Source organism: Neofelis nebulosa, chromosome 9, assembly GCF_028018385.1.
Source record: "Neofelis nebulosa isolate mNeoNeb1 chromosome 9, mNeoNeb1.pri, whole genome shotgun sequence".
Lineage (NCBI taxonomy): Eukaryota > Metazoa > Chordata > Mammalia > Carnivora > Felidae > Neofelis > Neofelis nebulosa.
In genome coordinates this window covers 51,667,524-51,686,438 of record NC_080790.1, presented here as the reverse complement: position 1 = coordinate 51,686,438, position 18,915 = coordinate 51,667,524, and the positions used below count along the sequence as shown (strand labels likewise).

The 18,915-nt window shown below is 35.5% G+C and overlaps 1 protein-coding gene across 7 annotated transcripts in view; it reads right to left on the bottom strand.

Annotated features, from left to right (window-relative positions):
* EXOC6B (exocyst complex component 6B) overlaps positions 1-18,915 on the bottom strand; it is a 626,910-nt gene that overhangs the window by 285,240 nt on the left and 322,755 nt on the right. For 6 of the 7 annotated variants that reach the window (XM_058683716.1, XM_058683713.1, XM_058683718.1 and 3 more), the window contains 4 exons: positions 10,280-10,351; positions 9,398-9,495; positions 7,842-7,947; positions 6,565-6,674 (listed from right to left, as the gene is read on the bottom strand). In XM_058683716.1, coding sequence (XP_058539699.1) covers positions 6,565-6,674; positions 7,842-7,947; positions 9,398-9,495; positions 10,280-10,351 — 386 coding nt within the window. The remainder of the gene's footprint in view (positions 1-6,564; positions 6,675-7,841; positions 7,948-9,397; positions 9,496-10,279; positions 10,352-18,915) is intronic. The other variant, XM_058683714.1, reaches the window with a different exon arrangement.

The window sequence follows — 18,915 nt, the reverse complement described above, 5'->3', positions numbered from 1 at the left end:
GTCAGCACAGAGCCAGATGCGGGGCTTGCACTCAGGACCAGTGAGATGGTGACCTAAGCTGAAGTCAGATGCCCAGCTGACTGAGCCACCCAGGCGCGCCTCCAGGCAAGAATGGAGACTGTAAGAGGGAGAAAGGTGAAGAACATCTGACAACTAACAGAATACATAGTCTCAAAGTATTTCAACAAAAATACAAACATAACTTATTATAAAAAGAAAATGATAATGATAATTATAGAGGGAGAACAGACAATATGTTAACCAAGTAATCAAAATTAATATAAACCATAGGACTTATAATATTATACACACACACACACACACACACACACACACACACAGATACATATATAGAGAGAAACAACTAGGGAGGGAAGGAGGGAGAAAGAGAGAGACAGATGGGGGAGAGAAGGAGTAACAAAGCAAACACACAAAAAATGGTAACTACGTAAAGTGGTAAATACGTTAATTAAAAGTAATTGTATTGTTTCTTAATGTATGTGTATATTAAATCACCACACTTCTTTGCCTTAAAAAAATCATGTTGTACAACCTAAAAAAAAACAAAACAAAAAACAAAAACCGAGCAATTAAAAACAAAGGAAAAAAAATTAGTTTTAACCATTCCCAAAGCCCTTTATTTCATCATTTATCTCTTCATGTGTAGAAGTTTCTACCCTGTATACTCCTTCTATGTAAAGAATTTCCTTTTATTTTATGTCTGCAGAAAGACTACACACGTCTGTTGGCAATTAATTATCTCAGCTTTTGTTTGGCTAAAAAAAATTCACTTTATTTCTGAAAGGTATTCTGTTGTCTATAGCAGTCTTGCTTGCTTTGCTTGTCTGATTACTTCAAGCATGTGGCTCCACTGTCTCTGGCTTGCATAGTTTTGGACAAGTCTCCCGTAATGCTTTTCATTACACCTACATATAGCATCTTTTTTTCTTTTCTAAATGTCTTTAAGGCATTATGTTAATTTTTATGTTCGCTTATTTGAAAATGATGTGTTTAAGTATTTTTCTTTGCTTGCTTTGTTGCTATTGCTTTGCTGTTTATCTTAATGAGGTTCTCAAAATCTGGAGTCTCTGGTTTGATGTCTTTTATTATTTTTGGAATACTCTTAGCTATTATCTCTTAAAATATTGTCCCCCTGTTCTCTTTATCTTCTTCTTGGCCCCTCAATCATACTGTTTGTAACTGCACCACAGATCTTGGGCACTTTATTTCTTTCACCTCTTTTTCTCTTTGTGTGTCAGTCTGGGAAACTTTCATTGACCTATCTTCAAGTTCCCTGACTTCTTACTTCAGCTGTGGCAAGTCTACTGATGAGCCTCTCAAAGGAAGTCTTCATCTCTTAAAAACGGTTTCTTATTTCAAGCATTTTCATTTGACTCTTTCTAAAAATGTCTGTTTCTCTACCAAAAGTCCCTATCTAGTCATGTATGTGGTATTTTAAAGTCTCTAACTTTAAAAGTTCTGTCATCTGGGTCATCAGAGTCTGGTTTGTTGACTTCATTGTCCCTTGACAATAGAGTTGTTTTTAATTGCTTTTTTGCATGTCTCACATTTTTTATTGAAGATTGGATTTCATATGTAAGACATTAGAATCTGAGGTAACAGTATTTATACTTGGAAATGACCACGTTCTCCTCCTGTTGGGCCATTTGCATAAGCAGGAGTTGAGCTGGGTTTGGGTTTTGTTGTTCACATGGTTATCTTCAGTGCGTCACAGATTTCAAATTCTCCTAATAATTGCATGGGACTGGTGTGGGTGCTGGAACCCCAGAGGGTTTTTCATAAAGTTTCTGTACCACCCACAGCTCTCAGTTATACCTGTGTGCCTATGATATAGAATGGATCTTCCTCTACATTCTTGCCCATCAATCAGTGCTAGATTGCAGCCACTTGTTATTTAGTTGCTGCGAAACTATTAATGGAGACCAATGGACTTTCTCTGTTGTCCTGGCCAGCTTCAGTCTTGGGTAGGCCCTGTGTGCCCAGTTCTCAGAAGCAGAGCTTGCTCAACATCCCTGCCATCCTTTTAGTGGCAGCCAACTCTGCTTTATATCTCCAGTGGGTCTACCACAGTTTTCTGCCCTTCCCCCAATGTCAGAAGACCTTTAATAGTATCGGTATGATCCTAGGCACAGGACTGTTTTCTGCCTTTGTTCCAGGGGTAAAAGGATGTTTTTCCTTCAGTGCTTCCTGTACAAAGAATGGGTCTTTTCCTGTACCCTGCAGAGAGACAGAGTTTGCTGTCCTTACTCCAGTGATGCAGTTCTTGATCTGTGTAAGTGAAGGGTCCAAACCATGGGGGTGGGGCTTCATGCCTTTCTCACAGCAGTGGCTGATCCCCTTTCTACACACCTGCAATATCATGGAGGGTTCTTTCTGCTCTCTTATTCAACCCCCAATCTTTCTCAAGGGCACCCAGTAGAGGTCCATGGAAAAGAACATATGAGGGAATGTTCTGGATCTCGGACTCACAACTAGAGGTTCCTTACTGACATGCCAGTTCCAACTAAGGTTTTAGCAATCCTAAGGCTTTGGTTGATTTCCTCCTTCTCACTTGTATAGTATCTACAACTTTCTTTCTTGATCTGCCACAGGTATGGGAATCTGTGCATCATGGTACTCTCCTTAGAGGGGTCAGCCTCATCTTAGATTTCAGCTGTCTGATGGGTTCCAAAAAAAGTTTTCATTGTATAGTTTGTTTTGTTTGTTTTGTTCATTGTTAAGGAGGAAGCAATACTCTTTTCAGCTTTCTATATTGTAAACAGAAGTATCTCACAGTAATTTGCTTTAAAAAAAAAAAAAAGTCCTATGCATGTGCATGTATTCACATGCGAGAACGACTAAAAGAAAAAGATTTCCCATATATAAAGAGTGGTTATCACTATGTGTTAAAATTTTGAGTCTTTCAAATTTTTTCTTCTTTGGACTATTCTCTATCTCCTAAATTCTTTACATAGATCTAATTTTGTAACTTAAAAGAATCTGTGTGTGTGTGTGTGTGTGTGTGTGTGTGTGTGTGTGTGTGTGTATTCTACTTTTTAAGTCCAGCGCAAGTGCTAGAACATTATTTTACCAAAGAAATGCCATTTATTTGCTTACTTTTAAAAGAATTTTCTTTCAGAGTTTTGCGTCCTCAGAATTCATATAATTCAATATTTCTCGTGTTATTCAGCATCCTCTGTCCAATGTAAAAGGGAAAATTCTTATAAGAAAAAGAGTTTGACTTAAGAGAATAATTATCCTTAAGCCTTCATAAAAATGTCAGTACAGCAGTTTTTCTTATTTTAAGAGTCTTGTGTTTAAGAGAACTGTTTTTATACATATTATTTTTTTAATGTTTATTTATTTATTTTTAGAGAGAAAGAAAGAGAGAGCATGCATGCACATGCATGAGTGGGGGAGGGCCAGAGAAAGAGAGAGAGAATCCCAAGTAGCTCTGCACTGTCAGCACAGAGCCTAACACAGGGCTCCATCCCATGAACCGTGAGATCATGACCTGAGCCGAAATCAAGAGTCAGATGCTTAACCAACTGTGCCACCCAGGTGCCCCTATATGTTATCTTATATCCCATATTAGACAGCTATGATTGTCAAAGTGGTCTCTGTCACTCCAAGTTAGAAGGTAAATATAGCCTAGAAAATAAGGTAAATGTAAACCAAAGAATAAAGGCACCTGTAAAATCTTCCCAAATCAAATTTTTTTTTAAATTATTTTAGAGGTAGAGAGAAAGCAAGTGGGGTAGAGGGGCAGAGGGAGAGAAAGAGAGAATCCCAAACAGGCTCCATGCTTAGCACTGAGCCTGACATGGGGTTCAATCCCATGACCCAGGGATCATGACCTAAGCCAAAATCAAGAGTGGAATGCTCAACTGACCGCACCACCCAGGCACCCCTGAATATTTATTTTTAATTGTCAATGTTAAACATAACAAAGGGAGTTTTCAGGCAAAAACTTGATATATTCAAGCAAGAAAAAAGACTTTTGAACAATTTACTCAACATTATCCCTTTATCATATTGCCCTTCCTCCAAAACAGGATAGAAAGAGTCATGATGCAATGAACTTGTAATATTTTTTATATGGTAACATACGTATCAGTACCCTAGAGATCACTCTCAGTTATTAAGTCATTCGGCAGTAGTGGTAGAGAAGGTGGGCCCTAAGGGGTAAACAACTTTTGGTTTATAACTTCCAAAGATAATCTCATTTCCATGAAATCAACCTCATTTTCAGAGAAAAGAACAAATGAACTCTACAAACCATGCTTCATTTTTTAATTAGTAAGAATGATTATCAAACAAGTTACTCAAACTATTTTCCAGTTATATTTACTTTCAGAATTCCCTGGCATGCCATACATTCCATCCACTCATTCTTTTTTGTTGTTGTTGTTTCTTAATTGACTGAGCTGGTGCAGGAGATGTTGTGCTGAACAAAACATTAAATGTTTCTACCCTTCAAGAGGCCTTTTCTAACATCCTTAATTTGTCTCAACATTTGGTTCCTATGTTGATGCTCTGTCTCTCCGTGATAGCGCTTATCACCAATTGTTCAGTTCCTCAGATTACACACTCCTTGAAGACAGGGACTGTATTTTCAGCATCTTAATGTCCTCACTACCAAGTACAATCTGACAAATGACAGATTACCTATAACATGAGGTGAATAAACCAGCAAATAAACAAAGGAGCCTTCAGGCTAACGCATAGATAAAAGGAGCCTACAGAAACACCACAGGTACAAGGAGAGCAATCAAATCTATGAGCAGCTCTGATCAACAGTATTCATAAGGTACAGAAAGAGCACAAAGGAGTCAGTAGATCAACTCCATTAGGGATGGAGGTGGTCAGAAAGCCTCCATTCATTAAAGGCTTATAATGAGCCTTGAAGGATGGTAGAAGACAGGAGCAAAAACACGGAAAAAGTGATTTTAAGTAGAGATAGAGTCAGGAGAAAAGTCAAGTCCAAAATAGCATCTTATGATCAGAAAATACCAAATAGGTTGTTAGGACTGACACGGAAACTAGCATGGGATATGAGCCAGGAAGGCTACAAGGGAGACTAGGTCAAGGGGTGAGGGAGCAGGCAGATAGAGAAGTGCATCAGGTTAGAGTTTGAACTTTATGCTGTAGGCCATGAGGAATCCTTGGAAAGGTGAGCATGTAAAGTTAAATGATAAGATTTGATTGTAGAAAAATTACTCTAGGGAACATACAGAATAGAATGAGGAGAAAGGGTAGATGGTTGGGAAAGCAAAGTCAGACAAATAAGAACAATTAGGAGACTATTAAAATGGCCCAAGTCAATTATAACTACAATGTGAATGAAAGCAGCCACACTGGGAAGAGAGAACTTTAAAGAAAAAAGAACTGAAAACAAACAAACACCAATCAATATAATTTTGTCACCAACTGGATTTCCAGAGGCTCATTTACAAATGAGCCATTTGTTAAATGGGAATAATTAACACTTACCTGCAAGAAACATTATGACAATTATCTGAGATTATGCATGTAAAATACTAACACAGTGAGGCCAAAGTGTAAGAATTCTAAACACTGCAGTAATTGTTTTGTTGAGGCTGATGCTGATCAGATTTGAATCCTGGCTTAAACACTTAATCTTGTGTGACCTTGATAAAGTTATTTAACCTCTCTCGGCCTCACTTTCTTCCTCTGAAAAATGGATTACACCTTCTAGGACCTCATAGATTAGTACTATTTTGAATTTTACAGACATTTTTAATACATTTGTAAAGTGTTTACAAAAATTAGACCAATGCTTAAAACTTTGTTTTTAATAAAAAGTTATTAATAGAAAATAAGGAGTTGGAATGATTCTTAGATTTCTGGCTTGGGTGAATGGTGGTATCATTCACTGAGGGGAGAGGACTCCTTTGAAAGCCAATCATGATGATTATTCTCCCTCAAATTCTTTAAGATGAATTAAGTAGTCTTCTAGGTGTTCTGCAAGTAAATTAAACACATTTCAACACTCGCCATCGTATATTTTCATGCCTAATATCCTCAGTAGATACTGACAATATCTGGGGGCAAAGAACTGTGTCTTTTACTTCTGCAGTCTCAGTAAACAGGATGTATCTGCTACATAAATAGGCTCAGAACATGTTAGTCAAACAATTTAAAGGAGATATGGATACCTTTAACAAGTCCAGAGGATATTTGGAAAGAAGGATATTTCCAAAGGATTTTATTTGCTACTCCCCTAGTGGCCTTAAAATTTCAAGTAGAATGTAAAAATTAATATACTATTTTCCAGTGAATTCTTACTAATAAAAAATGTTGAAATGCAAATTTATAATGAAAATAGAAAATAAGCTAAGTAATATAAGCAAAACATTATTCACAAGTTTCCAACTTTCACTTTTACCATGGTTTTATCAATATAGCAGTACTGTGCTGTGAAGGGCTAATATTACGACTTTTGTAATCAGCTGAAAAGAGTATCCAAAGGTTTTCGGAATATTTCTGCACATAAGACTCCCAGTCTCAGTATCTGCAGCATTTCCACTGTTTCAGACATACCTTAGGTGAAGATCTTCTGAAAACTTCAGGCAGGCATAGATAAATTCCTTAATTTGGTTGTAAACTTTTGGCACAAATTCAGAGAAAGGAAACTTTTTTGGAAATGGCTGCTGTAAATGCAAAGAATTAGTGGAAGTAAGTCACAAACTAACATATGCTGAAGATACTTAGAAATTAATTAAAATGCAAAAGGAATTTTCTTCCACATTGCAAAGTGCCTACTTAACAACCTCAAATTTAATAAAGTGTTTCCAAAAGTTTCCTGACACTAAAAAAATAAGCTATAAATTTAACTAAATAATAATTCAAATGTCTTTCCACACATGAAGGGATAAAAAAAAAACTGTGGTAAATACCCAACAATAAAAAGGAATGAATTATTGCTACATATACCACCTTAGACACATCTCAAAAGCATCACACTGAGTGAAAGAAGCCAGCCTCAAAAGGTTACCTACTGTATGATTCCATCTATATGACAATCTGGAAAAGGCAAAAGTAGATGGACAGCAACCAGATTGGTTGCCAAAGTCTGGGGGTTAGGGTTGGGAGAAACTGATTTAAAAAGGAGCAGCATGAGACACCTGGGTAGCTCAGTGGGTTAAGCGTCTGACTTTGGCTCAGGTCATGATCTCACGATTCATGGGTTTGAGCCCTGCATGGGCCTCTGTGCTGACAACTCAGAGCCCAGAGCCTGCTTCAGATTCTGTGTCTCCCCTCTTTCTGCTCCTACCCAGCTGGCGTTCAGTCTCTTTCTCTTTCTCTTTCTCTCTCTCTCTCTCTCTCTCTCTCTCTCTCTCTCTCTCAAAAAATAAACATTAAGAAAAAACATCTAATAAAAAAATAAAAAGGAGCAGCATGAGGGAATTTGGGGGGATGATGGAACTATTTTGGTATCATTATTATGGCAGTACATATATGACTCAATGCACTGTTGAATTATATACCAATAGAATTATATATTATATAGCACAGGGTAATTTTTACTGTATGTGTGGGGGAGAAAATGTCCTAAGAGTATGATAACAGTAAGTATTTCAAAGTATAAACCAAATTGGAACATGCCCAGCAATACCCTTAACACTTCGACCCCGAAATCATATACTGATTTTCAAACAGGAACTTCTGTTCTTTTAAGCCCCAAAATCGTTCTCTGGGGGTGTTCTAGAGCCCTAATGCACTGAGTTGGAGGTAATGCCTTCAATGAAACTGATAAAATGAAAGCTTTGAGAGTATGCCAAATCACAAAGAGAATTTTATTTTACAGTATTCCTCACCTTTTCCAGCTCTATGTCTTGGAATGGGAATTGTCCTACCACCTTTTTATACATCTCTTCACTTGTTACTGGTATAGGGCTGTAGTTGTCAGAATCAAGTATGTTTCTAGAAATAAAATGAAGGAAGGGTGGGCTAGTTAATCACTGTAGTGATTGCAAGTAATTTTCAGGTAAACTCAAACAGTTGTGTATACAAACCACCAAAACGAATGTTTTCTAGTTCCTATTCTATTCCTCTACAATGAAACTATTCATTGCAGGTAAAAACACCTTTGACAGAAGACAGAAAGAAAACTACTCTGAAACAGAGGGAACACAATTATGAACATGATCTCACAGTATTTGAGATTTACAGAGGAGACAAAATTTTACAGCAACATGTAGAAGCTGTAAGGCAAATGGGTAGTAAAAACAAAAGGATGTGTGTGCTCCAGAAAAAAGCAAAGAGGTTTCATTTGTTTTGGTTTTTTTTAAAGAAAATACATTTGATTATGTTATTTAATCCTGTATTAGTTCTGTTCTAACTTTCAAAACTGGCAGATGAAGAAAAGTAACTTCTATGATAAACCCAAATTATGTTCATTTACTTCATCTCTTATTCTGTATTAAGGATGAACTTCATCCAGAGGAACTGACTCCTTAACTAGACTGGAGGTTCTCTAAAAGCAGAGACGAAACTATGAAAATCAAAACCAAATTTACTGAAGGGATCAGATCAGACACTTTTAAGACCATGGATATATCATGTTATGAATTTTCAAGGTTCGTAGAGACATAATCCTCCCCTAAATACAATTGTACCATTAGTAATATTAAAGGAAAAATGTAGTATCTGATAGCTAGAAAAATTTAAAAACAGGGTAAGCTTATCTGGGGACAGGCTATTGCAATAAGCTAGAAGATCACATTAAATAAGGGAATAAAAGTTCAAAAGAAGAAGAAACTCAAGTGATATGACATGAGTTGTGTGCCAAGAAAATAGTCTAAGGAGATATTTGTGAATGCAAGGTGTAACAGGGCAATAACTGTCTTATTAGTGTATACATGGTATAATAACGATTTAAATAACATGTTTAAACACTGGATTGTAATACACCTCATCTCTATATGTAGAGAAGGAAGAATTTGAGGAACCACATAAGTAAGTCTTCAAAAAAGGTTCCAAAAAAGCCTACATTACTCAAAGGGGTTCAATAGCTACCACCCTACAAGTGAGCTATATAGTAGGCATGATCCTCAAAGAGGAAACCAACAAATATATTAAGAAGACTCAAGATGATCTGGATGGTATTCAAGGGGGAAAAAAAAAAAAGCCAAAATGGGATCTGGGGAGTCTCCACATAATAGACATGATGCACTGAGATCAGTTATCTTGGGAACTTTATTTGGGACATCTCTTCAATTTGCTTGAATTCTGAATCATAGCCTGGATCACAGCTATAATAAAATAAGCCACACATACTTGTTGCTTATAATATTGAGAAGCCTTATGTATAAACGTGTGTACATACACTAGCACACGCACGTGCACACACACGACAAAGATAATTTCTCACCTGAAAATACCTGCCCACTTCTTTAGCAGAGTTTCACTATACTGATCTCTGATTTCTAACAGCATGTCAAAAAGCTGATTCACAGGAAAACCATACACCTGAAACAAAATAAGAAAACAGCTTCATTTTATAAGGTGATTTTTTTTTTCAACATGAAAGAGATCAGGCACTGAAAGATATTATCATATTCTGGTCAAAGATTTAAATGAAAGCATGACAGCAGCATGTTTCATTCCCACTTCATGTCTAGTGTTTATCTCAAGAATCAAAAGATACATATCAAAATATTTAAGCTAGTCAGAAAAAAATAAACAAATGATAATTAAAATCAATATATACTGGTACAATGTCAGCTAAGTCCTCCCTGCAACTCATCCTGTACCCTTAGCAAATTTCAGGAGTAGGGAGGGAAATGTGATAGATCTCCCCACATCTGGCTCTGTGCTGACAGCGCAGAGCCTGCTTGGGATTCTGTGTCTCCCTCTCTCTCTGCCCGTCCCCTGCTCCCACTGCCTCTCTCTCACACAAAAATAAATAAATAAACTTAAAAAAAAAAACCAAAAACACCAAAAAAACTCCAAAATCACTCAGGCACTGTATCTGAATTAAGGATATTTAAAAAAAAACTAAGGTAGTGAGTGGTTCAATTAATTGACTTGCTCTGAGCAAAAAAAAGGGGGGATTGGAACTATTTATGAGAATATAAATTGGTCAAAGTGATAACAATGAAATGCTATAAAAAGATTAAAAGATCTAGCTCTAGGAAAAGAAGAAACACAACTAAAAACTAAAAGGCATTTATTAAGCTTAAGTAGACAATGAAAAGATTTACACCTGATGAATACTAATCTAGAAAAGTTTATGTAAACAGAAATCACAAACCTGAAGTGTGTCAGCAAAAAGCACAATGAGGTTCTTCAAATCTAACACAAGGTTTGGATCAGAGCAGTAAGACTAAAGGAAACAAAAGACAATGAGGAAAAACACTGTAATTATTAAAAATAAAACTAAATTTTTAATTTATTTAATTGTTTGATGATTCGCCTGGTAAAGGCTCTCCAGAAAGGGTCTAACCCTTTCCTGGCTCAAGGTAACACCAGATTTAGGCAGGAAAGAGCTGAGTAGAGACTCCAGTAAGCCATGATCTATATTTTTAACAGTTGGAAATTTCAAAACATACTTCTAAATAATTCTTCAGTCAAAACAGAAATCAAAATTGATATTGCATATTATTTTTAAATGAACAAAATGTAATACTTGATATCAAAGCCTATGCGATGTGGCTAAAGCAATTTCAAAATAAAATTTATATTTTTAAATGCAAGCAGAAAATACACAAGACTGAAAATAAACTAAGCACTCAATCCACAAAACTAACTCAAAAAGCCAAAATAAATCATAAGTACAAGAGATAAAAATTGATCAAATTAAAAGCAGAAATAACATAGAGACACGAAAAATTTGATCCATGAAAACAAAAGCTCGTTATGGGGCGCCTGGGTGGCGCAGTCGGTTAAGCGTCCGACTTCAGCCAGGTCACGATCTCACGGTCCGTGAGTTCGAGCCCCGCGTCAGGCTCTGGGCTGATGGCTCAGAGCCTGGAGCCTGTTTCAGATTCTGTGTCTCCCTCTCTCTCTGTCCCTCCCCCGTTCATGCTCTGTCTCTCTCTGTCCCAAAGATAAATAAACGTTGAAAACAAAAACAAAAAAAAAAACAAAAAACAAAAGCTCGTTAAAAATATCAATAAAACAGACAAGTCTTAGTTAAGTCTGATTAAACAGGAAAAAAATGAAATTAAGCAACAACACAAGGAATACAAAGAGAAAACAAACCTAAATAAAGAGGAAAATAAAAGTTACAAATAAAGTCCATACATAATCTCTTATCAGTAAAACTGAAAACTGAAATGACATGGAAGGTAGGTTATGTGGGCACAATTCAAAGATGTATATATGTCACTATGTGAAAGTTCAGTAATTTTGATATTCAAATTATCTTAATTACAATTTGGTTACTTCCTGTCTGAACTCTCAATTCCTGAAAGAGGCATACTGAATTCACCCATAACGGTACAGTTCATCAACTTCTCTTACTACTAACAGTTTTTGTTCTATACATATTGATGCTTGCTTGTCCTCTATAAAAAAGCTATTCTCTTTTTGGTGGGTTAAAACTAGAATAGTACAAAATATTCCTTTCCTTTCCCATTTAATGGTCTTCAAATTCAATTCTACTTGCCTTCGAGAATATTGCCATTTCTGCTCCTCTTACCTTATTTTCACTTTTTTCATACTCACCATAATGTATGAATATGTCTCAGTAACCAGACTATAAAACTTCCTAATTCTTTGACATTTCCTGTGATTGCTGACGTATCTGAACCTACTCCATCTTTTTAAAAAAATTTTTTTAATGTATGTTTATTTTTTTTTTTTTATTTTAATTTTTTTTTTTTTCAACGTTTTTTTTTTTTATTTATTTTTGGGACAGAGAGAGACAGAGCATGAACGGGGGAGGGGCAGAGAGAGAGAGGGAGACACAGAATCGGAAACAGGCTCCAGGCTCCGAGCCGTCAGCCCAGAGCCTGACGCGGGGCTCGAACTCACGGACCGCGAGATCGTGACCTGGCTGAAGTCGGACGCTTAACCGACTGCGCCACCCAGGCGCCCCAATGTATGTTTATTTTTGAGAGAGACAAACAGAGTGGAGCGGACAAGGAGTACAGACAGAGGGAGACACAAAATCCGAAGCAGGCTCCAGGCTCACCTGTCAGCACAGAGCCTGACGCGGGGCTTGAACTCACGAACCGCAAGATCACGACCTAAGCCTAAGTCGGACACTTAACTGACTGAGCCACCCAGGTTCCCCATAAACCTATTCCATCTTAAGTTTCCCATTTACAATGATTGCTTCTTTTTTATTTCATGTTTTTCATTGGATCCTAGTTCTTTTTAACTTTCTTACAGTGGTTATTAAGTTATATACTTTCTTCCCGCTGTTTATATGAAATAATCTAGAGTTTTCATTAAAAAACTTTTTAAACATTAAGTCTCTCTCCTTCCATATGGATTCTTAATAGCATTAAACTTTACAAATAATCAAATAGCTATTTAGATTTATCTATGAGTTTTACTCATTTTTTTGCACACATTTTATTTTAATCCTATCCCATCTTATATTTTGGATTTTTCATTTTTTGTACAATACCAATAAAACAGGAGAGGTAAAGCATAAACTCTGAATCCTCATGTTTGAAAATGCCTTTCGTTTGGCCTCAAACTAAAATACAGCATTTCTGATGTGAAAGAAGTGTCTGCCTTCATTTACCCTGCTTGATACTCAATACAGCCTTTCAACTATGGGAATCTGGAAATTTCCCTCTTTTAATTATTTAATTATCAAAGTCCTCTCCTTTGTGTCTATCCTTCCTTTCTAAATCTCAGTTAGATACGATAAAAAATGAGCATCAGCTATCCATCATGTTTCTTAACTTTCCTTTCATATCTTCCATCTCTTTATTTGCTCCATATTTGGGGATATACATTTGACTTTGTCTTCTTAATCACAAAATGATAGTTTTACCTGTTTAATCTATGAATTAAATTTCTGTATTCAGATAATCAGAGATTCCTAAGAAAGCAACGTTTATCTTTGGCTGTGTGCTTCCTTTTCCTCCTTACTACACTTTTTAAAAATCAGGCCCTGGTCTGACAGCATGGAGACTGGTTGGGATTCTCTGTCTCTCACTCTCTCTCTCTCAAAATGAATAAACTAAAAAACAAAAAACAAAAAAACACTATCCCAGTACAACCCTTGTCCACCTACCATAACAAACGGAAATGTTCACTATATATAATATCTATGAAACATGAGGTTTTTGCCACATGGAATTAATTACATTGTTCCATAATTTTGAATCTTAAAAAATACCTTTTCGGTATTATCAGATGATCTGTTTATATTATTAACAACTATATTAGCAGATCATCTGATGTGGAACCATTCCCGATACAAACTCTCCGTTGTATTAGCATATAATTTTCTAATATATTGCTAAATTTGAATTCCAAGTGAGATGGATTGGGTCAGATCTCTATCATGTTTTGAAATCAGCATTGAGAATACTACACATATTATTAATACCTGAAATATCGTATCTTTCAAAACGTTTCCAATTTATGTATTGACTAATAATTGAATCAGGAAAAAGAGTAGTTTGAAATATGACACAGAAAGTTAGATATATAGATTTTTGATAAACAAGTAGCATAATCAGTTAGATATAGTGTTTCTTTTTGAGATTTGTTTTGATGTTTCAGTTGTTCTTATTCTAGTTTGCTTTGCTGGGTAATATAATACTATAAATAGAATTAACATCTGTGGCGTCAACTACTCTGTCTCATAATAAATTAAATGATTGTAAATGTATGTGATGCAGAGGTGCTATGTTTTAATCAATGTTTTAATCAGATGCTATGTTTTAATAGCCTTGTTGAGATCTAATCCCTATACCATACAACTCACCTATTTGAAGTATATACTTTAATGGTTTTTAGTTTTTGTATATTCACAGACATGTGCAATCATAATCACAGTCAATTTTAAAACATTTTTTCATCTCAAAAAGAAAACCTATGTCATTTAAATTATCCTCCTAGCTACTCCCAGCCCAAAGCAACCACTAATCTATTTTCTGCCTCTACAGATCGATGCTGATCTACTGGAAAGAAAAAAGGTATTTTGTTATTTGTTCTTCCATTCAAAAGAATATACAGCACATCTACAAAGAAAGACTCCATTAAGATTAATGTTCTCCAGAGATACACATTTCAAACAGTATGCTTGGAAAGTGTCCTCCTCTTAATGATACCAAATAAGACTGCGTGAAGAAGAGAGGGCAGTTCCCTGCTGAGTGGTGTAGATCCATCACATCTCAAATGTATCAGTCACAGAGAAAAAGTTAAGAACCCCTGCTTTACAAAAAAGAAATTGCTTGCAAGGAATCTAAGTTTTCTAAAAGAAAAAGCTTTTCCCAGGAAAATAACCAAATTGGTAAAATCATTGACATGGACAAATATAAAATAAACAAAATCAAGGACTCTTCTCCCTAGAATACAGTAATATTAGTTAATAAATATGATTGGGGGCAAAAAACTTTCCTAAAAACATTACCTTGAAAAAAAACATAAAATACCAAAAATAGGACTTATGGAAAGCATATAAAATACCTTTCCAAAATACATGAAGGCAAATAATTAAGAAAAATATATATATTCCTGGTGAAAAACACCAAATACTGAAAAAAAAATTCCATTTTAATTTACAGCTTCACTGCATAACAACACTATAGTTCAATTTGGGGGAGGGAGGATATTGTAAGTGGTAAAAGGGATGTGACAAACTGATTATCAAATTAATCTGGAAGAGGGGCGCCTGGGTGGCGCAGTCGGTTAAGCGGCCGACTTCAGCCAGGTCACGATCTCGCGATCCGTGAGTTCGAGCCCCGCGTCAGGCTCTGGGCTGATGGCTCGGAGCCTGGAGCCTGTTTCCGATTCTGTGTCTCCCTCTCTCTCTGCCCCTCCCCCGTTCATGCTCTGTCTCTCTCTGTCCCAAAAATAAATAAAAAACGTTGAAAAAAAAAATTAAAAAAAAAAATTAATCTGGAAGAATGAGAACATAAATAGTTAGCATGTCCTAAAAAGAGGATTTTAGAGAATGTACATGTCCTATACGAAATTAAACCATACTATGTCGAATATAATAATCAAAAAAATGTTACATTGGTTCAAGACAGAGAGGAAAGGGGGGTGGGGAATCATAGAGCCTAGCAAAAGACCTTAGTATTTATAAAATCTATTATTTTTTAAGTTTATTTATTTATTTTGACATGGGTTGGGGGGTGCAGGGAGAGAACAGGAGCAGGGGAGGGGCAGAGAGAGAGAGAGGGAGGAAGACAATCCCAAGCAGGCTCCCTGCTGTCAGCACAGAGCCTGACTCGGGATTCCATCTCCTGAACCATGAGATCATGACCTGAGCTGAAATCAAGAGTTGAATGCTTAACTGACTGAGCCACCCAGGCACCCCATAAAATATATTATTATATGATAAAAGTAGCCTCCGAAATATGTTGGGAAAAGAAGGATATTAAGGAACAATTATGTCCCGACAACATTCATATGTTAAGGCCGTAACCCCCAGTGTAGCTATATCTGGAAATAAAACTTAGATAATTAAGGTTAAATGAGGAAAGGTCCTGATCTGATGGGATCAGTGTCCTTAGAAAAGAAGTAGGCGACAGTAGGATGCCATGTGAGGAAAGGCCATGTGAGGACGTGATGAGAACACAGCCATCTGCAAATCAGCAAGAGTTCTCACCAGAACCCAACCAGAAGCATGCTGGCATCCTGATCTCAGACTTCCAGCCTCCAGAACTGTGAAAAAATACATGTCTGTTGTGTAAGGTACCAGCCTATGGCATTTGATTATGGCAATCTGTGCTGAATAAAGTAAAAGATTAACATGATAATGTTATTGTAATGTTACTGGAAGTGATGTGTATTTTTAAAAAATAATTAAAGATAAAATCCAACTTCACACTCTATATTAAAATAAACTTTTATTTGTTTGTGAGATGTATATTTAAAATAACCACAGAAATACCAAGATCAAATGTAAACAAATAATTAAATATTCTTTCGAATAAGGAAGACAAATTATAAAGTTAAAAATCAATATATTTACATAAAAATTTAAATTTCTATAATGCCTTGGAAAAGAAAAGCAAAGTTAGAGACACATAAAACTAAAAAAAAAAAAAAAATTTGCGACCTATGTATCAGACTAGAGATTAACATTCAGATTAAAGGTTAGCATCCATATTTTAAAGAAATAATACATAATAAAATATTATAAAGCTATTAAAATATAAATTCAATGCATATGAACAGGAAATTTTTAAGAAGATATATAAATAACTAAAAACATCTGAAGAGAGTTTTAAAAAATTTTTTTAATGTTTATTATTTTTGACAGAGAGACAGAGAGCAAGCAGGGGAGGGTCAGAGTGAGAGGGAGACACAGAATCCAAAGCAGGCTTCAGGCTCAGAGTTGCCAGCACAGAGCCTAATGCAAGGCTCAAACCCAAGAGCTATGAGATCATGACCTAAGCCGAAGTTGGACACTCAACTGATTCAACCTACTGAGCCACCCAGGCGCCCCCGCTTTTTTTTTAATGTTTATTATTTTTGAGAGAGAAAATCTCTGAAAAAATTTTCAATACCGGTATTAATCAAAGAAAAACATGTTAAATTAAGAGATAATTTCTGACATATTAGATTAGGAATGATTTTTTGTTTTTAAATATAACTTTCTGGGGCGCCTGGGTGGCGCAGTCGGTTAAGCGTCCGACTTCGGCCAGGTCACGATCTCGCGGTCCGTGAGTTCGAGCCCCGCGTCAGGCTCTGGGCTGATGGCTCGGAGCCTGGAGCCTGTTTCCGATTCTGTGTCTCCCTCTCTCTCTGCCCCTCCCCCGTTCATGCTCTGTCTCTCTCTGTCCCAAAAATAAATAAAAAACGTTGAAAAAAAAAATTAAAAAAAAAAAAATATATAACTTTCTGTGAAGTAAACAGAATAGGAAAGTTGGCATTCTAAAAGATGATACTCAGAGTGGTGCTAAATGGTACAATATTTTAGTAAAGCAAATTAGCAATATGTATCCAGAGGCTAAGAAATGTACAGATCCTTTAACTCACTAATTTCACATCTAAGAATTTATTAAAATATAAATATAAGAAATATATTTTATATTTTATATTTTATAATATATTTTTAATATTTTATATTTTATAATATATTTTTAATATATTATAATATATTTTATATATTATATAATATAAGAAATATAAAAATATAAGAAATATAAAAATATTTTTATAGAAGTTGGTTAAGTGTCCAACTCAGTTTCAGCTCAGGTCATGATCTCATGGTTTGTGGGTCTCAGCCCCGCATTGGGCTTTGCACTGACAGTGCAGAGCCTGCTTGGGATTCTGTGTCTCCCTCTCTCTCTGCCCCTCCCCTGCTCACTCTCTATCTCTCTGTCTCTCAAAATACATACATAAACATAAAAAAAAATCAGTATTTTTATAAAAATATTCACTGTAATGTTTATAAGAGCTAAAAAAGATACATACCTACAATGGGATATTATGCAAGTATATGTTAAAATTAATATAGATTGATGAGACATTAAGTGAAAAACACAGCTTGTTTTTGTTTAAAATATATATTGTATATTATATTTTCATACACAAGAATCTTTATTTTTTTAAGATATTCATTTTTTAATGTTTATTTATTTATTTATTTATTTTTTAGAGAGAGTGCAGAGTCTCTCTGTTATCAGTGCAGAGTCCAATGTAGGGCTCAAATCCACAAACCATGAGATCATGACCTGAGCAGATGCTTAACTGACTAAGCCACTCAAGCACCCAGAAAAAGAATCTTTAAATTTACATATTAGAAAGCTAATAATAATCATGCAAGGATCATGACCAAAATTTGTTACTATCGATAATCATATATTCATATTTTCTTAGAATAAACATTACTTTGTAAGTTAACATTTACATATAACGACACACCATGCTAAGGGAGAAGATAAGACATTAAAAAAATGGTCTTAGGACAACAGATACACTGTTGCAAAACAATAAAATGAAATCCATAACCATTATTTAAATAAAAATAAATAACAAGTGGTAGTATATACAAAAATGTGTAAAACTCAAGCCATACCATAGTTATGAGACTTTTTTTTAGTCTCAGAAAAGGCAGAAACTTTTAAAAAGTATTTTTAAATTTGCCAAACTTTATAATGACAAAAAGATAAAATGGTAAAAATGTCAGATGAAGTCCTATGTCACTTATGAACGATGAGGGAAATTTTAAAATAAAATAGATATATAAACAGGCAAACATTTAACATTTCTAAATACCAAAAAAGAAACCGTAAATAAAAATAAAAGGAGAAAATCTTTACAATGCATTCAGTGACATACCTTCTTTGATTTCAAATTCATATTTATTTATTTATTTTGAGAGAGAGAGAGAGAGAGAGAGAGCAAGCAGGGGGGTGTCAGAGACAGAGTGACAGAGAGAATCCCAAGGAGGCTCCAGGCTGCCAGCACAGAGCCTAACGCGGGGCTCAGGCTCACAAACCATGAGATGATGACCTGAGCTGAAATCAAAGAGTGGGGTGCTTAACCAACTGAGCCACCCAGATGCCCCTCAAATTCTAAACTCCTATACTAAACATGTACTAAACAAACCCCTATACCTTATTACTTGGATGCCACAAAGGCAAAGTAATCATATCCAAATGTTCAAACCATCATAGGGAAAGAAACCATAAACCTAAGCATTACCTTGATATGCTTTTAACTTACCTTTTATATCTAATCCACCAAAAAATACAGTTAATCTTACCTCCTAAAAATCTCTCCAACTAATTCACATCTCTC